Here is a 22,408-nt window from a genome sequence, read left to right on the forward strand (position 1 = left end):
TTATTTTTTTAATTGATGACTATTTGAGACTAATTTATTTATTTATTCTATATAGTTATTTAGTAAGTTATTTAACTAGTTAAGTAACTAGTAAGTTGTTTTTTTTAGTTGACTCATACAGTACTGCTTCTTCCACTTACGGTACTTTGTTCTTACTAATACAGCTTGTCAAGTTTAATGGAATATCTTTGTGCCATCATTTTATTCCTATTATACATCTGGGATTGTGTGGTCAGCGGGAGGTGGCACGCCAAAAATCCGGTAATTTTTGAGTGTGTGTGTGTGTGGGGGGGCGCAAATTGGGGCCGCTTAGGGCCCCAATTTGGTCAGGGGCAGCCCTGTACACAAACCATGAAAACTTTTCAAACAAAATACATACAAGTAAATATTTGCTTTTGTTCTAAAACCAACACACATATTACATGATCCCTCTGTATCCTGTTTGAATGTGTTCACAGTGGACGAGGAAGTAAATGTATTGTGCCATGAGATCCTGGACTTCTTGTTCCTCTCTTAAGTCTTTCACCGTACCAATGACAAATTACATGATCTGGGTGTGTGATAAGCGTTGTTATGTCTATGGTCTCACCTTATATTGTTTGGGACATATTCACTGACAATGATGAATTTCCACCCCTGACAAGAAGACACAGGAGATCTCAGCACTGTCTGTCTCATCCCTGGCCCCAACAAAGGAGATGCAGAACAAAAGGGAGAAACTCGGCCTCATGTATCCCTGACAGCTCCTTTCATGTCAAATGAGAAACATTGTGTATTAGTGGTTTGGATTGTGGTTTTGCTTACATAAAGGTGTCTTGTGCATGTTGTGAAATTGTGAAGTTTTGCTAACTTGCTTCTATCTATGCAGTTTCCAAGACTTTTTTCCAGACTTTTTTAGACATATCATGAAGCAAGATATTTATTTATCTTGTTGAAGAATTCAGACACAGAGAAAAAACTTGTGAGACACAGTGGCATCTCTAAATGCAGAGCAGCAACAGATACAACAGACTGAAAGAATGCACAGTAAGATTCAAAGACATATTTCATCACCTCATTTGTTATCTGCACCTTCTTTATACATGAAACACTTACATAACAGACTTTAAGACATTACCTAGTGATAATCACAGCAATTGACCGCAGGATGCAATCAACAAACACCATGCACTGGAAATAGTAACAAGGAGATGTAGATCCCATGCTAAAGTGTGTGTGTGTGCTGCCCCCTACTGTTGTACACAAAAAATACTTCAATTTTCCTTTTCATGACTTAAATTTTCCCTTCATTAGCAAGTACAAAAAGAAAGAAACAATATGATCAACAACAAACCATGGCAAACTATATCATGAATATCTGTAATTATCTTTACCATTAAAAAATTGTTCCCAACAACATTGTTCCCATCCATTTTAGCAACAACCATCTAATTCCATAGTTTTTCTTTTGTTTCAAGCATGTTATAACTTCCCTCACCATCCTTTAATCCCACCCTTGTAAACCCTCAGTTACACTTGGAAATGTAATTTTTAACTATATCATAGCAGAAGTAAAAACCATAGTAAATTCTAATTCCTGCAGTATTTTGGGTGCTATAGTTACTGCCCAGTGATTAAAGTACAAGTAAAGAATAATATATTTGGACATATGTATTTGTCGGCCTGTGTGTGTATCCGTGATCTTCCTAAATCAGAGCTGTGGCAGTCAGTGCACTGACGAGCAGAGTCACCAGGGAGGCAAACTGGAACGGAGCATCACTTGATTTTGCTTTTCTTGTATCAGAATGAAGCAGAAGGTCTGTAAAAAAAAAAAAATAATAATAATACAAAAATGAAACTCCTGTACTAGCGATATGCCATACTTACATGCAAATGTAAATGGTGCTTTGCTCACTTTACTGGATTCACAGTTGACTTTCTACAAATGTGTAATATTTTAAAGTTGCTGCTACTAAAATATTTGGGCAATAATAAAATTTCTTACACTTATTTTTAACATTAAAACATTGCAGTTTTAATTTACATGATGCATTGATTGGATTATTGGCTTCAAAAATGTGCAAGTTAAGAAATGTTCCAATTAGATAAAAGAGCCGTACCTTGGTCACTGTGCTTCAAGAACAGAGGTCCCACAGAGATGGCTGCAGTGTCATGGAAGGACACATCCCTAGAAACCCTCACGTGATATCCTGGGTAGCAGCGCTGCAGGAAAACAACATTATCAGCATTCAGCTGATGCTCTTATTCAGAGTGACTTACAGTAAAAATCTTTACAACCACAAGATCGGTATGCCGCCCTTGGCATTCCACTAGTGCCACCATCAGTGTGTATATTCCTCGATGTTACAACAGATGATACCACAGAATATTCAGAGTAGATGAGCAGCTATGTAGATAGTACGTACAGCGGTGCAGTTGTTGTGTCTCAGAAGACACAGGTGGACCTGGCAGTGTAGGTAGATCGTGGAAAAGTTGGTGAAGGTGAACATCTTGAAGGAGAAACGGGACACAGTGGAGATGCCATTCTGCAGCAGCTCCACTGTACCGTCTGCTTCGTTGGGACACCTGGAGCACAGCGAGGGAGGAGGCAGATAGACAGGTTAGGAAGGGAATTTCAAAGTAAAAGCCTTAAGTTAGAAAAGAGAGGATGAGTGCTCAGTGAGCTATGAATTACAAGAGAACAATTGTATCCAAATATCTTGTAGAGTCACAACTTCAGACCAAATACACTGCATGTTTGGACATTTTCAGAGCAATCAGTGAATAAAATACAGCTAATCAATGCACTACAAATTAAAATACAACAACTCCTTTACTGTGAGATGAGGAGATCCCATCGGACAGGGTAGCTGGCCAGATTGACAGGTGTGGCCCAACAGGAGTCCAGAACGGTGGAAATCTGCCGACTGTCAATTCCATCTGTCCGCAGCTCCACATACAACCTTTGGTCCACTTCCATTTCTATGTTGCTGGAAGTGGTGAAGGGAAAGCGGAAACCAGCATCCTGATAGGGGATCATCCTCATATGATAGCGACCTTGACCAGCTGGAAGCTTCTTGCTCACAATGCTGCAGAAAAAACAATATACAATCATTTCAGAACAATTCCAACCAAGTTTCGGTAAAATCCAACTTCATTTGTTACTCCTTGGTTTGAGCAGTTGACACAGCCAGTTTAGTTTTGTGAATGACACACGTTTCAGGGCCGGAAATAATCTGGGCATGAAAGGCATTTGGCACATGTTTTCTGTACCGTGTACTGTTTAGGCAAGTTCATACTTGTGCTGACAGTAGTTGGATTCCCATCCAAATGTATGAAAAACTTTAACCAAATTTTCAGAAAACCAGTGAAAGTAAATGTAAATGAATACAGGTTTCTATCAACTACTTTATGCAAATTAAAAGATCTCTTTACTTCTATGTAATCAAACGCCAGCAGCCAAACAGAAGAAGGAGTGAAAGAGTGTTTGGATAGAGTTGTGATCAGATGCAATGCTCTGTATACGCCAAGTAGATTGCCCCATGGATAATGTTTTTTATCACAGATCAGTGGATTGCCCCCCACCACAGAATAACTCCCTTACCACTGCAATGAACATGGGCTATGGTAAATCCCATTCAGCAAATGATGATGTTGACTTTACAAATTTGAGGCCATTAAGTATTACCAGAAAATTTGTTGTGTCTCTTTGATAGGCAAAATTAACAAGGATTAGTCAGGCTAGGTAGGCATTCTCTGGCAGGGGCATGATCCGCAGCAAGTCATGTGAGTTACATGTTCACTATGTCAGAACGTATTCAGTAAAGGTGTTTTCATCGCCCATTTAGTGCATTAACTTTTCTGAAAAAGGCAAAAAAAACTCCTCAAGATTTTTTGTGAAATGTTGTCGAATCTCAAATTTTCCATCCATTTCCATCAACCTCTTCTACTATGATTCTTCAAAATGTGAATAAAAATACATTGCTGGAAATATGACAACAAAGCAGGGCTGGCTTTTGGCATAGGCGGTATAGGCAGTTGCCTAGGGCGCCATCTGCTGGAGGGGTGCCACCAACATAGGTAGAGCTGGCACTGCAACAAAGTGTAGATAAGCCCTCAGCAGTGATGTGGCACATGTTAGTAATTTATTATTAGACAAATGAATCAGAAGTAGCTATTCTCTCTCACACTATTTTTGCCATGTGGGATTGAAATGTATGTGCTTTGTGAGGATGTTGTGATCGTCACCTTTCTACAGGGTTGATGCCCACGTTCATAGACAGTGACTGGCTCAGGGGATACTCGCAGCAGAAGCGCAAGTGGATGTTCCTCTGGCGGCTGATCAGCCCCTCATGGGGGTCCACATCACCCTGGACGGTGTTCTCGTAAATGAAGTGGGTTCCATTGCTCTATGAAGGGAGATGAAAAATGAGCTTACTCCAAAACAGTCCAAGTAAAACATTAAGTATAAATAGGTTTAGTGTAAGAGTTGTGCGCACTGTGCTAATGCTTTTTGCTCATCTGTATTTAGCTGTCTTGCGGAAATTGGCATGTGTTAACTGATATTACTGGGATTAAGGTGTAGCAAAATGACCTTGTTACGTGATAATCATTATTTGTATGTCCATTTTAACCATGGATCTACTTGCCAGCTTCTTATTATTAACAGGTTTTCTGACTTTCTTTGTCGTGCCAACACTAAGCTAATCTCCAACTCCCACGTCACCCCCTTTGCTCTCCGACCCCACGACGGCTGTAGCTCCTCCACTGGTCACATTGTTTGCTGAATGCTACCAGCTTAGCAAAGGCTGAGACACACAGTGAAGATAACAGCAAAACACCTGCTATAGATGAGAACCAACTGCTAAACCAGAAACTTAAATATTAGTCACACAAACTGGTAAGCAATGCAAGGTGGAAAAACCTCAGGGCAACATAGGATTGGCCAGTGACACCTGATGTGGTCTGAGATCCAAAAAAGGACTGACAACTAATGCAAAAATTGCACTGATGAAACTGAACTCTTTTATCGCAAACCTTTTGGCAGCAAACTAGATTTATAATAATCTGCAGGATAATCTGCTGTCATTCGAAACTATAGCCTGTACCCTGAGAACTGTCCCACACAGCTGCTCGTCATTATCAAAGTGGAATATGAGTCGTCCGTCCTGGACAGTCCCGTTGCAGGAATGGTCCCTGAGGTGGAGGGCATCGGGATGGAAGCCGGCTTCAAACAGCTGGCAGCGGGACACAGACATGCTGCCTGAGCTACTAACACAGGAGATGGATGAATCTATGGTAGGGTGATAGAAATAAAAAAGCGTATTTTGAGATTGCAATGGCCAAACTTAACATTTACAGTAAAACTTCTGTCATATTAATACAGTGAACAAGGATAAAGGATCGGTCTGCACCATAACTCTCATTGTTGGGCCGATGGTGTCTCTCATCGCAGAAGCAGCCGTAAACTCCATCCTTCTCCCCACACCACTCATAGTCTGTGCAGTCCAGCTGATCACAGGGGTCTGACTCCGCTGGAGAAACAGAGGGAAAAGGAAGAGACCAAGAAACAATAGGTCAAAGGGTTGATAAATACAACACCACCAAGGACGAATGACAAATTCCACTGATCTTCAATATTTTTTTTCATCAGTCTATCTTGATTATTGGCTACTCCTTTGCAGACATACCACACAGCAAATCAGAACGCCATGAGGGAATATCCAACCCCAAAATGGAGCAGGCTCTCTCATAGGCTGACACAGCAGAACACAGCATGCCATTGGCTGGGGTGTAGAGGCAGAGATCGTAGACACAGGCAGTAAAAAATGGTTGGGGGTCTGAGTGCAGGTGGCAGGTGCTGAATGGCCCAGTAGTGTTGGTGATGATACTGCAGAGATTAGAGTACTCCTCCGTGAAGGGGCAGTCATCCACTCCACCACCACTACGATCATCTGTGGATCCACATCTACAGAAGACATTGAGGGTTACATTTAACGCTGCAACTGACTTTGTTTACTTTGTTGGCCAATATGTCCTTAACACCCTCTGAAGGTGTGTGTATCTTGTCTCCGAAGATACACTCAACCACACTCACACTATTCACTTGTGATCAGATCACCTGAGACAGATGTCAAAGTGTGAATGGGATATAAAGGATGCATTGTGGTGAAGGCGCAAAGCAAGGCTGTGTACTAAAATGTACTAAAATGAGTTTGTAAATCTGCTGCCATCACAATTACCATTTAGTTAAAGCAACTCACCCTGGCTGGCTGGTGGATGACTTCCAACCATCCCCAAAGTCATTGTCATTCCTTGCCATCGTGCCATTGGGCAAGACTTTGTCATCTGCAGCATCACCATTGAAGTTTCCACACATGCCAGTCACTGTGTCACGATGGCTCTGGCCCAGTCTGACCAGCAAAGTACTTCGGCCATCAAACTGAACTATGATGTTATCGGTGTTTACCACCACGTAGCTTCCCTGCCTCATCACCTGAGCTAGAGTTCCTGCAGGGGTGGGAAGTGAAACTGCACCACCATTTACCTGGAAGGATAAGAGTTTTTGTTAGCTACCCAGCAAACAGGCCTGCAATGGCGCTTTACAGGCCCACTTAGGGCAGCCCGCGCAGGCCCCCTGAGAATTTGCTCATTGGCAAAACGTTGGCCCCTCAGTGCTGGTCCCGCATGGGCAGCCCTCATTAACCCCTAAGGAAGCCTGCACTGGCCCTGTATGGGCCCACTTAGGGCTACAGGGCGCACAGCAGGCAGCCTTTACCTAGCCTTCAGGAAGCCCTCACTGCCCTCACTAGGCCCACACTGATTTTGCAGTTAAATTAATCTACAACAATAAATCATAAACATTTTTCATTCAGTGTAATGTGTGTGTATTTAATAAATGAATTGATTTGAATCCTTTTGACTATTGAACATTTTTGACAATGCATACATCAATGACCGCATCCATTTTAGATGTGTGGAACTCCCAAAGGAAACTACACTAGTAGCTGAAATACATTTATGTGTGGAACTGATTTATTGTTGTAGATTAATTTAACTGCAAAATCAGTGTGGGCCTAGTGAGGGCAGTGAGGGCTTCCTGAAGGCTAGGTAAAGGCTGCCTGCTGTGCCCCTGTAGCCCTAAGTGGGCCCATACAGGGCCAGTGCAGGCTTCCTTAGGGGTTAATGAGGGCTGCCCATGCGGGACCAGCACTGAGGGGCCAACGTTTTGCCAATGAGCAAATTCTCAGGGGGCCTGCGCGGGCTGCCCTAGGTGGGCCTGTAAAGGGCCATTGCAGGCCTGTTTGCTGGGTAGGCCCACAGCAGTACCAGTCCTGTAAAGACAATTATAATGTTAAAATTATAATTAAGAGTAAATTTACCTTCACTCTTTTGCTGGGTTCAATCCTGACATGGACAATCTCTGATTGATTTGAGAGGTATATGTCCACAGTCGACACAAATGACACACGGTTGTTGCCCCGGTGATTATTAGTGGCTACTACTCGGAAATGGGTGCTGTTGGTGCTGCCCCTCACACTCTCAGTGATGATGTAAGAGCATGTGCCCTGGAAATGAGCCACTGCGCCATCGAAGGTGACGTAGTGCGGGTCGCCCCACACGGTACAGGTGGACCATGCATCGAAGCAGCCCAGTTGGCCATTTCTGATGGTGCACTCCTGTGTGGAGGTACAAGATGCTGCAGAACATCGCAGGTCATTGGGGGCGTAGCATTCACATCGCTGGGAACAGCCTTGTGTCCAGAAAAAGTCACCAGCCTGCACCATGTGAGAGAATAATACTATTTATAGAGGACTGTATGGAAACAAAAGTTTTGTGATATTGTCAGTCTATGTAAGCAATGTATAAGGAATTTAAAGTAGGAGTATCAAATAAGAAGCTGTGTGACTGATTAAAGTTAGCCAGCTATGACTTGTAATGTGCTGCTGGTTACATGCTATCACATGCTACTGGTTGTTCCTGACCACATAAGCCAGACTGGATCATACTATGGGGTCTTATACATTGCTGATGAGTACATCTTTTCTTGTAACAATGAAAAACATTAATGAGACTGAAAATAACATTTTCCCATGAAAATGTTACATTGTACACTTTTTAAAATCTGTAGCATTTGTGGGATGTGACTCACATTGTAGTAGAACCCATCGTATTGGCAGCCACAGCTTTCCACAGGGACACACCTTCCTCCACTCCTCAGGAAGCCCTCATCACAGAAACATCCCTCAGAACATTCTCTCTCACAGCTGGCATCGATGCTGCTGGCACAGGTGTGCCCACAGTCTGTACCACACAGCTCATAATGGCTGTTGGCTGGACAGTCAAGCCCTTCAGTAGAATGAATAAGTTAGCGATAACTTCCACCATGTTCATGCAACACCTAAGCATATATGCAGAGAGGTCTTAAGACTCAGCTAAAATACATCACATATTGACTGGCTGACTCACTGCAGGTGGTGCTCTGCCTCCAAGGGTAGATTCGAACGTTAGCAGACTGACAGGCACTGACATATGCCTCAATGGCCCTGCACAGAAGATCTTGACCTCTGTTTCCTGAGATACACACATCAAACACACAGTCACTGAAATATGGCTCTGGGTCCACCTCTTCATGGCAGAAGCTGAAGGGGCCCTCAGCTGCCCGAATCACCTCACACTGGGCCCTAGCAGGAGACTCATTGGCACAACGTGGGCAGGATGAGCCACAGCCATCACTGCATGTGTGGTTGTCTGCCACTTTCCAAGCCGAGCCAAACTGAGAGGGAGTGGTGACCATTACTCCAGAGGGGGTGAGGAACTCGTCATTTCTGTCTCCATTGAAGTTCCCGCAAAGCCCACATGTTTTTCCACTGTATTGGTGATAATGAAAATGGAATTCAATGTTTTGCATCAGAAGCTATGTTGTTTTTTTTAATTTGAACATATTGGTATTTCAAAATATCATTTTTTACGAACCTGTAATTAGAAGGCACGGAGATAGACACCGTACTCCATCCATCGTAACTGACACTCACACCAAAATCAGCACTGACAAATGTTCGGTGTCCACTTGCATAGATGGAAACACGACTGCCATTCAGGAGAATAGGTAAACTACTGGTTATGCCGTCCACCTAATACAGAAATCGAAAGAACTATCAGCTTTATATCTTTCTATTGTTTTCATTGTTGCTCTAACATGTTCCTCATATTGACTAAGATGAGACAGAATCTCTGTTTTTTTTTTCTCTCCAAACAAATGTACAAATTGCAAGCAAAAATATGTAGAAGCAAAATAAATTTTGTCCCTGCACACACTTGATCATGAGAAACATGAAATTTCACTTACGAACAGCAATAATCTGACAAGGCAATTCAGTAATTCAGGGTCTAACAACTCACTTGTACCACACCGCGCCTCTCCCTTGACATATGCACTCGGTAGCCCCACACATCAACAAACACTTCGGCTGTGATTGAAACTGGTAACCCTCTCCACGGCTCATTCTTGGCCTCCACTTGAAAATGATGCAGCCCGTCAGTGTTATTGCACAGGGTCACCAGAACGTAGCGGCAGGTTCCCTGGAAGTCATAGGCCTTGCCATCAAAGGTGAGGTAGTGGGGGTCCCCGGAGGCAGAACAGGTGCCACGGGGGCTGGGATGGCAGCCAAAGTCACCCTCCACCACACGGCAGGACTCCTGGGCAGTGCAGGTGTGGGGGGTACAGTGGACTGTCCCTGTGATGCCATTACAGGTGCAGAAGCTCTGACACTCCTCACCAACCCAGAATTGCTCACCACCTTGCCGATAGCGCCCTTCATGGTGGCAACCACAGGCAGTGGGTCGCACACACTGATTACCATTGAGGACAAATCCATCATCACACTGGCACCCCTCTTGGCACACAGTGACACAGGAGAAGGGGAATGACAGGCTGGGGCAAGTGGAAGGGCATGAGGTTCCACATTCTTCGTAGTGGCTGTTTGGAGGGCAGGTTTGTTCTAGAGATTAAAAAAAAAGACAAAGAGTGATTGAAAAAAAAGTCATAACAATTTATCAGCACCTGAGCTGTCCTTTAGGTGGAAAGGTTCTTACCACATCCAGTTGCATTTCTCCAGTCTCCTAAGGCAATGCCAGCCTGTTGGCACATGAGTGCATAATCTCTCAGGACCTCACAGAGCACAGCTGATGGGTCTCTAGAGCCCCTCAAGATTGCCATACACTCCTCTACATGCTCCTGTGGGTTCACCATGTTCCAACATGCGGTGAATGGCCCGCTCGACGATGCGATGATGCCACAGTACTGACTAGAATTATAATTTGTTGTGTTCCCCTCAGCCACCCTGTCTCCTCTCTCCACGCAGTGTGCTGCGAGGGAGCCATCTCGCCAGCTGTCTCCGAAGCTCTGAGAACTGTTGACCAGGATACCATTTGGTGTACGGAAATCATCGTGTTGGTGACCATTGTAGTTTCCACAGAGTCCGCCAAGGGAACCATTGTAGACGCCTGGTGCAGTGATACGCACAAAGTGAGGCCAGACTGTTTGCACAGTCACACCAAAGGACGTGTGAAGGATGATACTGTGAATGTTGTTATGGTAGACACGAATTCGGTTGGATGCTGAGCTGAAGGGTAGTCTGATGAGCTGACCATCAACCTAAAAATAAAAAGTGGCAAAGTAAAGATTAGGTAAAAGGTAGAAGTAGTTTCCCAGAGGACTTAGCATTTAATTCCAAAGCTCTTTAAATCCTTTTTGAAAAGAAAAAGCTTCCTGATTGCAAGATTATAGGACTACATCCATATTACTATTGAGGAGGGAAAAATACAACAATGACATTTTTCAAATTGTGCACATCTCTTTTAGAATGAAATATGTTTCAAGCACTTACATGTACTCTGCTACTACCTCCTATCTCAATTGACACTTGTGTCCCCTCTGCCTCAAACTTCAGCAAACGTGCAAAACCCTGCTGGCCTCTGGGCACCTTTTCTGCTGTCACCATGAAATGAGGGTGATGGGACAATCCCATTACTCTAGTTAGAGTAAGTCGACATGCACCGGGGTACTGGTATCTCTGTCCATCAAACGTATTATAAGACCCTGGGCCCCTTATCCAGCATGTTGCATAGCTGGTAGGTCTGCACCCTCTTTCTCCGTCCTCCACACTGCAAGACTCCAGCGGTTCACAACCATGGGAGTGGCAGGTCATGGAGCCAGATCTGCAGGTACAGCGCCTCCCACAGTCCTCATCTAGTATCGCTGTTTGTCCAGAGCGATAGTAGCGGCCTTCAAAAGTGCAGCCACACTGGGCAAGAGGCACGCAGACCTCAGCACTCAGGACATATCCAGAGTTGCAGATGCAGCTCTCTTGAGCAGGAATAGGGCAGTTATGGGAAGCATTGGTGTTCACACAGGTAGAGGGACATCCTGTTCCTTCTGACTCAAAGTGGCTGTTGGCTGGGCAGGGGATTTCTAAGCAAAGACAATAAACATTATGCAATATTTACAATATGGACATTATTTCTCAAAGGATTAAATGACAAAATGATGTGTGATATAACCATACCACAGAAGCCTTGTCGTCTCCAGCTTGGCAGCTGTATGCCATTCTGTTGACACTGGCTGGCATACACATTTAGGGCCTGGCACAGAATAGGTTGGTACCCTCCTCCTACACATAGATCATACACACAACTGTCCACAAAGTTCTCTGGAGGAAGTTGTTGGTGGCAGGCAGCAAAAGGTCCAGAGCGGTTCTGGAGGATACCACAATGGGCAGAATTGCCATATAGAGCTGTCTGGGCTGCCGTGCAGGAAATACAGCCCCGTCCCCCACATCGGGCTTCACAACCTGGCTCACTGTCCCCTAGTGCTTGCCAGCTATTGGCAAAAGTAACATCAGAGCTGACAACCTGGCCTTGGCGTGTTCGAAAGTCATCCCCACGATGATTGTTGAAATTTCCACACAGGCCACATGTGGCATTTTGGTAACTGTAGGGCACACTGATCCTGACGTAGTGGTTGGCATCATAAGATACCACCAAGCCAAAGTCAGTGCTGACAACAACAGAGAAACCTGACTGATAGACCTGGATGCTGCCGTTCCTGAGGGAGAATGGAGTGCTAGCAAAGGTTCCATTTACCTGGAAACACATTAATAATTAAATCAAGAGTGTTAAAAGCCTTTCAAAGACATATTTAGATTTTATGTTAAGAAGTCCTGTATAAAGTTAAAATTACTGACCAGTGCCTCCGCACGATGTCCTTTGGCAAGCTCGATTTTTTCATCATAGACATACACTTTGACCAGGCGTGTCCAAGACACGCGGGTGCTGCCTCGGTGCTCGTTCTTGCCCTCAACACGATAGTAGGGCAGCCCATGACCACACTGCTCAGAGAGGACATAAGTGCAAGTGCCCTGGAAATGAAACACAGTTCCATCGAAGGTATAGTAGTGTGGATCGCCAGCAATGGTGCAGGTGCGCCTCTGTATTGTCTGGCAGGAGAACTGAACATCACTTGGCCGGCAGATTTGGGAAAAGGCACAAGTTTGGCTCTGACATTGCACACCTTGAGAGGTGCAGGTGCACAACCGTGTGCAGATGCTGTCGCTCCAGAATGAACGACCCAGCGGGATGGTGGAGCCTTGAAAAGAATGAAGGGATAAGATGAAGTCATTCAAGTGTAACTGGCTTGCAGATAAAAATACGAATTTAAATCATTTAGTTTTGAAAAGGAAATGTATTCTGCCAGACCAGCACAAAAAGCAGTACCAGAAACATTACAGCCTCTTGTTCCACTGTCTGTCCGAAAAGCCCAGCGACCAGGTGCATTGACATTGCTGCCCTGTCTGAAAACTGAGTTACTGCCTGTGGCTGTGCTGGAGAATGACCCAGGGATGGAGAAGTAGTGGCGGGAGCTGATTGTGTCATAGCCAGCCTGGAAATACATGTCATATAAATGAGATGGATTGGATGCAAGATTTGTCTGTGTTACTTCATGTTGGCTTGCAGATAAAAATACGAATTTAAATCATGTAGTTTTGAAAAGGAAATGTATTCTGCCAGACCAGCACAAAAAGCAGTACCAAAAACATTACAGATATGGTATGTCTTGTGTGTGCATGACAATGCTCTTGTGCTCATATTTAGATATAGCAACTTAAAGCTCATATTTAATAAGTCATATATGTTTTTTAATTCTAACCTGTACACTGCGAGATGTTTGGGCTATTGTCCCGTAGTTCATCAGCACAAATGAGTACTGTCCACCGGAGATCAACACTGCCTGGACGGTTGTCCGCTGGAAAACAGATTCAAAATAATCTAAAATACATAAATTTGACTTCTTCAAATTTTTCATTGATTCTGTCATTATGTATTATGTATGTACTGTACTTGTCCTTAGACAGTTCATTTTATTTTCACCATTTATACAGGAGTATATTTTCATGTAACACTGGATTAAGTTGACTTACTGTTCCTGATGTTGGAAAGTAGGCGACCTCGTACCACGTGGCAACAAAGATCCAGTTGGCAACAAAATTAAGGTTTGGGAAGTAGGTATTGATGTCTTGTGTAGCCCGCTGGAGGACACTGCCACTGGTGTACTGATTATATAAGACTTGACCATTCTGCCTGTTGTCCAGATCCGTCCAGAATGGAGCTATGAGATCTCTGGATGCATTTCCTGGGAACCGGTAGGGAACATACCTGTGCCATGCAGCGTCAAAGGTCAAGTGTCCATTGTTGTTAACCTGAAAACCATACCATCATCATCATCATCATTTTCAATCATTCCAAGCATTATTATTTATTATTATTATTATTATTATTATTATTATTATTATTATTATTATTATCATCATCATTATTTCGTTTTATGCTATTTCACAACATGAGAAATACAGTAGAAATAGTAGAAATGCTGACAGCCCACAGTACATATGAATGTTGCATTTTGTCAAAATTATTTTTACATACATATATCTGATTGTACTGCCGTCCAAAATAGACAAACGGTCGCTGCAGGACAATAAGAGAAGAGCTTCCATCATCTATTCGACCATTTGCTGTTCCAGACACTGGGTAAAAGGATCCTGGGAATGACAAAATGTAGGTCACAACAAAACTACCTATCAAAATACAAGTCTCATAGGTTTCTACATCATACCAACAACCAAAAAATATTTTCAAAAACTTGCATTTTATGGATGAAAGAAAAACTGAAGGATTGCAAGTGACGTCCATGTCTCTCCGTGTATGACTTTTTTCTCTTGTACAAAGTGCAGCTACCTACAATGGCCACAAGGTGTCAATCTTCTTAATAGGTGCACGGATCTCTATCAGGCAAAGATTCCTGCACCTATTATTTTCCCAGTTCAGGGTATATGTCTTACAAAACAATGAAGACATGGGATCTTTTTTTTTTTTTTTTTTTACCACTGTGTTCAAATGTAAACAATAAATAATATAATAAATATAATAAATAAGTTTAAAGTGATATGATGTTTGAGGCAAGGTAGCTTCATTTAAATTGCACATTTCATACACAAAGGCAATTCAATGTGCTTTACAAAATGATAAAATACAGCAAAATAAGTAGACTTCAAGGAAAAATAGAATCAAAAGAGGTCTCGGGGTTCAGTTTCATTACATGGCAGAGCACACAGTCGGGAACTTACAGGTTTTACATCTAGGTTTGAGAGAAGTCTGAGTGTTTGCTTCTCTAATGTCATCTGGGAGGTTATTCCAAATCTATCCTGCATGATAAATGAATAATAGTAAAATGCTGCTTCACTAGTTCTAACTCTTGGGACAGCCATCAGACCAGTCCTAGATGACCTTAGAGTCCCTGAAGATTCATATGACACAAGCATGTCAGAGACATATTTCAGCCCAAAACCAGTGATTTGCAGAGAAGAAGCAAGATTTTAAAATCAGCTTTCTGATCAATTGGTAACCAGCGTAGGGATTTTAGGACTGGTGTAATGTCTGTGTATTTCGTAGCTTTTGACCAAACTCTGGCAGCAGCATCTTGAATAAGTTGCTTTTATCAAAGAGCTTTTGAAAGCCCTATAAGAACAGACCATTACAGTAGTCTTGTCTACTGGAAACAATGGCATTTTTTTGGATAGTGCTAAGCTGACAAAGTTATTGATTTGATGGTTCAGGAGATGATGGCAAGATTTTACCCTTTGTATCGAAGCTACAAGACAAAGGGATATGATCTGAACGGCCCACAAAGTCCCATCTAGTTTTCTTATCACGATAATGGTGTTGTGTGGTCTACATCAGTGGTTGTTTACTGACAGCCTGCCGACAACATCTGGCCTCAAAAGCTTCCTATCCGTTCCACAGAATTTTCATGAATTCAGAAAATGTACACAGGAAAAAAATGTGTCTTAGTATTCATGATATCTCACATTTTTATATTCCTACATTGAGGCAACACCAAAAAATTGAAATGGAAATAATTTCATTAGGATTGATTTACCATTTGGCCCATGGGTTCTAAACACATTATAAATTCACCTGTCATCTTATAATTATTTACGCACAAGTAGCCACACAACCAACTGCATTGCTTCGCTGGTTGTGCATTTAATAGCAGCAGCCTACGACAGGTGTAGTCGAAATGAATTCCTGTCCTTTGTGAATGGAATGTGGCCTGTGTTATATTTTCACACAAGCATGGAAACAACATTTTCCACCAATCAGGATGCTACATAATAGCGTCAAAACCAGTAAAATTTGATTAATATATCCAGCCAATCAGGACTGCATTCTGCAATTATGTTTCTGAAATTTAAGGTTTGAACAATCACTCCCCAGTGAACCGCCTCCTTGGCAGAAGACTGTGGTCTATGACAGCATTTTCCCGTCTATCTAGCTATTAATTATCACATAGATATAGGCTAATGAAATAACATCAATTTTGTGAGAAAGAGCAAATATGAAGCAATAATAGGCAAATTAGGCCCACATAAATTTTGTTATTTGGAAGTCCAGTCCCCCTAGTGCTTAGAGAAATTCTGGCCCTTGGACAAATGTAGTTAATGGCCCCTGATCTACAGTATCAAAGGCTACATTAAGATCCAATAATACTATGACAGACACTTAGCCTGCATCATTAAGTACTTTTATGAGTGCAGTCTCAGTACTGTGTTGTGGCAAAATCCTGACTGAAAGTGTCAAAACAATTGTTTAGAGTTAGGAAGTTACTAAGATGAAGGGAAAGTCCTATGCCTCAGAAATCACACTTTCTCCAACACATTGTGGCAAACTCTAAAAATGTAAGCAGCTGCTCATGTTGATTTTAGAGGATTATCTTTGGTCCTATTTTTGTTAACAGTGGTTGCATTACAGAGAAAAAGGCTTGGTCCCAAAATGCAATTACCTACACTTTGAGTAGTTTATTAACCAATTACTTGATTAATTTTCCTTGAGTTGTCTTCATAAATGTGCCAATCATGATAATCACAATCACATCAAATCATAATCGTGGTTCAAAACAAACTTTACAAAGCAGTTTATAGATAAAAGAGCAGAAAATATGGGAATGAAATAACAAAGTAACAAAGAGGAATAAAAGAAATGGAAAGGAGAACATAAACAAGCAGAAGAAGATCAAGTCATTCCTAGCATCAGTAAATTCATTAATAAAAGTTTAATATATATAAAAAACAAAACAAAAAAAACAAAAAAACTTTGCAAAAATGGCATTTAAATGGAGTTGAAGATGTGATTTTACGGAGGCTAGTGAATAATATGATTTCTGTGATGTTTTCTCACATTATTATTTTTAGGGCTCTTATTCTAAATTTTTGTTGATTACTGCTACATGTGACTACAATCAGTAAAAAATCAGTCCTCAGTCTCACAGTCAGCCAACGCAGAGAGGCTACTATAGAAGAAATGCATTCTCATTTCTGGGTTCTAGTGCAAATACAAGCTGCAGCATTTTGAAGGTAATGGTCTGCTAAAGATAAGAGCTTTGCAATAGGCATGCAGATAGTAGACATGTGGGCTTTTGCCATCTGACCAGACAAGAAAAGGTCTAATATAACTTTGACAACAGAAGGCAGATTTTGTCTAGAACTTCAGAATTCAGGGTCAAAGAGAAGAATACAAACATAGCAAACAGAAGAAACGCACACATTCTCTATTCGTCCTTAAGTTAACAATTAGCTTAAGTCAACACTGAGCAATGGGAAATTATTGATGCAGAAGAGTTTGTGGGGATCAGTAATGAATCAATTAGTGAAAAAAATATGTCATGTACTGGCAACATCTTTAGGTATGGAGTGAAGTTGCCCTGAACATTTTGCTTTGTTTATTTATTTATTTATTTATTTATTTATGACATGGGAAGAGTGTTGACTCAATCCTTTTTCAAATGTGGTTAAATCTGTGATCAGTCCTCTGTTATTGGTCAGTGCTGGCTCAGGCCAAGGTTAAAGTCAGTTGATCAGAACAGTTTGGTTAAAGTCAGGGTAACATCAATTCTGATCTGTAGATCAGTGCTGACAGGCTACATCACCTGTATGGGAGCACATCTTTGCAGGTACAAAAGCTGCAGCCTACAACTTTAATCTGAGCAAGTGGAATGAGGTATTATCTTCAAAGTAATAGCAGCTATGAGATACAGATTCAGGCATGATTTGGAATGACCCATTTGCAGAGTAAAACCAGTTAAAAAACAATCAGTGAAACTTGGCAAATCTTTCTGGCAAACAGAGAGAATATATAACCACACAAGAGCGTGGAATATATTTTATATAAGAATACTGGGTATATGCTTCAATGCAGGATTCAATAGCCTTCAACTTACCTGTGGTCTGAGAGGTCACCAAACCTGTAAATTAAACACAGATGAGCAAAGCAGATGAGTATATTTACAATAATAATAATAATAATAATAAAAAAAAAATCAGAATAATTGGATCAAATGTGAAATTTGACTCTTTCTATAGGATTAAACTGTACCTCACATTTCCAAACCAGTTAATTAACACAATTAGTAAGACTTACCTATCATTCCCGCCAGCAGCACCAACAAAATGATTTGAGTGCCCATTCTCCCAGGCTCACAATTCAAATCTGCTGACCAAACATAAAAGAAATCATATTGCTCAAATTATCTTATTACATTCTCATTTGTGTTGTAGATCTAGCAGGTAAAAAAAATGATTGATTATCAATGAAATACTCTCATAATGAGTAATAATTTCTTGAAAATAAAGTTTTGCATCTGCAAATTAATCACCTGTGATATGTACTCTCTCTCTCTCTCTCTCTCTCTCTCTCTCTCTCTCTCTCTCTCAGATGCTGCAGCACTGGAGCAGCGCTTTATAAGGGCTGGTCACTTTCCCATAAACCTGTTGTACCAGTTACCAAAGTATCTGCAGTATTTAAGATTCCTGTAAGTCATCAGATCAAATAGATAAACATTTCTTTTAATCACACACACACACAGAAAATCTGTTGTGCACTGTCAATAATGAAATATATTTAATTGTATGCAGCATAAATAAGAAAAAATACACCATTGTTTAAATGAATGAAATGCAACATATTTACTGTAATATAGTAGCCTACCAAACATTTAGGTTAGGACACTGCAAAAGAGACAAATACTTTTCCCAAAAAGTTAATGGTCAACATTTTTCTGTGTCCCAAGATGATATCAGTTAACAGCAATGCGGTAAATATTTACTGCCATGGAAACAGACATCAGTAAAGACATTTACAGTCCCTGAGCCGTGACAGTCTGTCCTTACCATAATCTTAGCCTGAAAAACATGATCCAAAAGCAAAAGGAAAACTGACTACAACATTAACTGAGAAACAAGTGAAGGCCCTGCAGTGGGGGCATAGGTGGATGGAAGGGGCATCCCCTGTGCCAATGTTGTATTGCAGCAGGTTAGAGCAGGTGCAGTCCTCCCTGGCTGCAAAGATGTCCTCGAACTGCTGCAGCAAGTCCTTTAGCTGGTGATGCTAGCTGATGTCTAGCCTGTCGCAACAAGTTGTCAAGAGCCTGTTTGGTCTCAAAAGAGACACTGTGGCTCTCCTGACTTTCACATAGCTGTTGTGTTATAACACTTACATCTTTTAATTGCATAATTTGTTCCATCAAATGTCTTGAATATCATGCGTTGAGCTAATAAGGAAGTGACACAAGGCATGTTGTTCTGGTGAATTATTGTACTTAATTTGTTCAGCTATGTTGTGCCACCCATGGGTGTGTCTGTTCCAGCAGCACTGATGCCAGCCTGAGCAGGTATTCTCTGAGGAAAGTCTCGGCTATGTTTTCACCGCTGCTAGTTGAGATAGATGTGACCGTGTGGAAAGCTGCGGCTGTAGATGTTCTTCGACAATGTGAATCCCGTCATTGCAGAACTTAAACAACGTTCACTTGCAGGCTGAGTAACTTCAACTGGAGTGTGGTGTAGACCAACAGCAAATGCATCCCTTAACCTTAACCTTAGCACAGGATAAACATGCTTTTACTTGAGCAGGATTTTACTAATTTGCTCAAAATTCAGCTTACAGGACAATTCCTCCAATTTTAGCAAAGCACACTGCCAACTGACAATTTCATCCTGGCCTAATTGTAGCTGCTGATTTTTTCTTGCCAATTTAAAAGGATAATTCAATTTTTTTATGTCCTTTCACTTCACTACATGGCATATGGGTCACTGCACATGTAGACTACTAGAGGAACATTCCATTTTTAGTTATACCTACCTAAATATTAATAATTAAGCACTCTTGTAATTCAAAAGTCACTCCCTGATATAACTTGTGGCTCACAAGTGAATGGGAAAAGCTACATTATAAAAAACAAAGGGCTATGCAGGACTGTATGCACTGAAGTTGCCATGGGTCAGTTCAGGTACCATGTTTGTTAGGATAAGATGTTGATATATGCTTGTTTTCACCGCTTAGTCAAAGCCAGAAATTCCCTCGCTCTGCCTCCTCCACCAGATCCCTGAGTGCCTTTTTCTGCCTGGATCCGGTGATTCCGAGGATCATTGGGTGAATTTTCCAATGAAACCTTTGCAACCGAATTGTACCAGATGGGTGAATGCCTTCCATCCTGTTTCTGTGCATATACACAGTGTCAGGAAAGGTAGTCTGTTAATACATGCATGGCTCATAATGCATTTACTTATAAAGTTATATCCTAATCCCAACAGGACTAGTCAAATCCTACAGGAAGAGGTTCAAACAATGTGTCTGTCAAAAGACCACCTTAAAAGATCAACACCAGGGACTTTGAATGGTTGACCTGTTTACTATAATTTACCCACACCTTACAGATCTCACAACACATAATCAAAATGCCTCAATTTTAAATAAGACACCCACGTTATAATGTTGTGTTTCTGTGGCTAATACTATCATTGCCGTTCACAAACTGTGGAGCTGATAATTTACAGTGTAAAACAAATGCTTCCCCGGGGACTGTTCTTCTGACGAAAGTCTCTGAAAGTTAATTTTCATGTCACAGTAGAAGAATAGAAAACAATGGCTAGATAAAAAAAAATATGAAAAATGAAACGTCTAAAATATGACTGCTTGCTTGTCAGTGATTTGATTGAATTGTTAGTTAAGAAGATTCCACCCTCTTTGAGGAAACCACATTTAATTCAGCATTAAAAAAAAAAAATACAGCTTAATCTCAGCAGTGACAATCAGTATCATTTTAGCAAATCTGAAAGTGTGCAGCAGCTCTCTCCCAATCAGGAGGTAATTTGTAAAATGAGTAATTTAAAATAGTGACAGCAGGTGTGACAGACCAGGAACGGGATGGAATTCTTTGAATACTTTCTCGTGCTGGAGAAACATTGCGTGACATGGAACAAATGCTGGTTTAAAAGCATTCATCATTTATACTCTTTGTTTATCTACCTATCTTTTTTTCCCCAAGTCTGGCTCAAGTGACCAAGTCCAGACTGTTACCGTAAATCAGCCAAACAGGTTAGGCTGTTTCACCGCTTATCAACAGAAAGTAGAATGAGGAAGCCCTACAACACGGCTCGATGTTGATAAGGTGACAGGATTTGGTTCACTGAGGTTCAGCCTCCCAAAACAAAACAATCTACCTTTTTTTCATTTACAGTTCACTGAGGTTCAGCCCCCCAAAACAAAGCAATCTACCTTTTTTTCATACACCTTTAACTGCAGGACATATGGGGGACCAAAACTGATTTATGTGAAAATGCATAAATAAATAAAATGCCTGATATCAAACCCTTGTTTGATATCCTCTCTATTAGATGCTATGAAATGATTAGCCAATCATGGATCTGTGACAATCCCTCATAGTTTGACTGACATCCCTGTAATTTATATATTCAAGGTGAAATAAATTAGGTCACACACCGAGGTAAATCCTGCTGGAAAATAATGCTCAAGAAAAATAAACATTGAAATAGCAATAAAGTATTAAGTAATTTGCAATTATGTAATTCATACATTGGGAGATTTATTTCTTTATGAATTTTATTTATTCATTCATTTATTTCCTTATTCATTCACTTATTATTTGGGGGCACTGCTGAACTAGTCAGGTTCAACAGTGCCATAATAACCATGACATTTAATATGTTCTTTCCTATATTTTTTAAATTTTTTACTAATTTTGTAGGAAGTAAGGCATTTGTGCGCTACAGTCTTGAGGACATTGTGCACACATTGCACTAGATTGATGCTGATCACTGCAGACACTATGGTTGGTCGTGTCTTTCTGTCAGCTGTAGCTAGAAGTGATATCGCAGTCATCTGGGTGACAAAACAAAAAATAAACCAAAAAAAAAGAAGAAGTCATTAGAAAATACACAAGGAAAAAAGAAATTGAGAAAAAGTTAAGCTGTAATTTGCAAGCAGATGTTTATGCAGATATGTGGTTTCAAATATAATATTACTGGTGCAGCCAATGGATTTCTTTGTTCGCTAATATATCAGTTAATCAAGCATCTTTTCTGCCATGAAAAACAATACAAGTGAACAAGAATGAATGCATGAATGATGAGGAGGATGAAGCTTTTAGCACGTCCAAATTTCAGTACAAGATCTGTTTTTTGCAAATTTCATGATTTGACTGGCCAGTTGTGGTGGCCTCTACCACGCTCATATCTCAAGCGAGGGTGAAGGTGAAAGTCAGTGGCACCACATCTGTTAAACTACCAAATATTTAGCATAAGACGGGTCACAACAGCAGAATACAAGAGATCTTTAATCACCTGGTTGAATGAAAATAAGGAGCCCATATGAATTTTTTAAGTCAGGGCCCCCCAAAACCTTGGGCCGGCCCTGTGCGGATTGCAACATGTCATTGAAGCCACACACTGAGTGAAATATTCAAATTCAAAATCAAGAATTCGAGAGAGATTCAAGAGAATATCGAGAGGTCTTGTGTATC

The 22,408-nt window shown here is 41.2% G+C and overlaps 1 protein-coding gene across 2 annotated transcripts; it reads right to left on the reverse strand.

Annotated features, from left to right (window-relative positions):
• Positions 1-1,057: 1,057 nt before the first annotated feature.
• LOC115378046 (alpha-tectorin-like) lies at positions 1,058-19,142 on the reverse strand. 2 transcript variants are annotated; one of them, XM_030078161.1, is made up of 25 exons: positions 19,088-19,142; positions 18,013-18,081; positions 17,813-17,836; positions 13,963-14,078; positions 13,458-13,736; positions 13,187-13,282; positions 12,754-12,919; positions 12,225-12,625; positions 11,547-12,123; positions 10,869-11,452; positions 10,075-10,636; positions 9,382-9,980; positions 8,956-9,113; positions 8,449-8,849; positions 8,132-8,328; positions 7,362-7,757; positions 6,243-6,526; positions 5,670-5,947; positions 5,394-5,513; positions 5,088-5,272; positions 4,228-4,388; positions 2,817-3,068; positions 2,406-2,565; positions 2,100-2,202; positions 1,058-1,798 (listed from the first exon to the last, which is right to left on the reverse strand). In XM_030078161.1, exons 1-25 carry the CDS (start codon positions 19,131-19,133, stop codon positions 1,686-1,688), a joined length of 6,327 nt encoding a protein of 2,108 aa, XP_029934021.1. In that variant the 5' UTR covers positions 19,134-19,142; the 3' UTR covers positions 1,058-1,685. The 2 variants fall into 2 exon arrangements, with proteins under 2 accessions (XP_029934021.1, XP_029934022.1); XM_030078162.1 differs by lacking the exon at positions 19,088-19,142 and adding an exon at positions 18,248-18,278.
• Positions 19,143-22,408: the final 3,266 nt, after the last annotated feature.

Source organism: Myripristis murdjan, chromosome 19 (assembly GCF_902150065.1).
Source record: "Myripristis murdjan chromosome 19, fMyrMur1.1, whole genome shotgun sequence".
Taxonomy (NCBI): domain Eukaryota; kingdom Metazoa; phylum Chordata; class Actinopteri; order Holocentriformes; family Holocentridae; genus Myripristis; species Myripristis murdjan.

Excerpts from the sequence above, each read along its gene's own strand:
- LOC115378046 (XM_030078161.1), bottom strand. The coding sequence starts at position 19,133 with ATGATATTCAAGACATTTGATGGAACAAATTATGCAATTAAAAGAT. Across the intron at positions 18,082-19,087 it reads AAATTATGCAATTAAAAGAT|ATTTGAATTGTGAGCCTGGG; the intron begins GTAAGTGTTATA and ends TTTGGTCAGCAG. Across the intron at positions 13,283-13,457 it reads ACTTTCCAACATCAGGAACA|CGGACAACCGTCCAGGCAGT; the intron begins GTAAGTCAACTT and ends TCTGTTTTCCAG.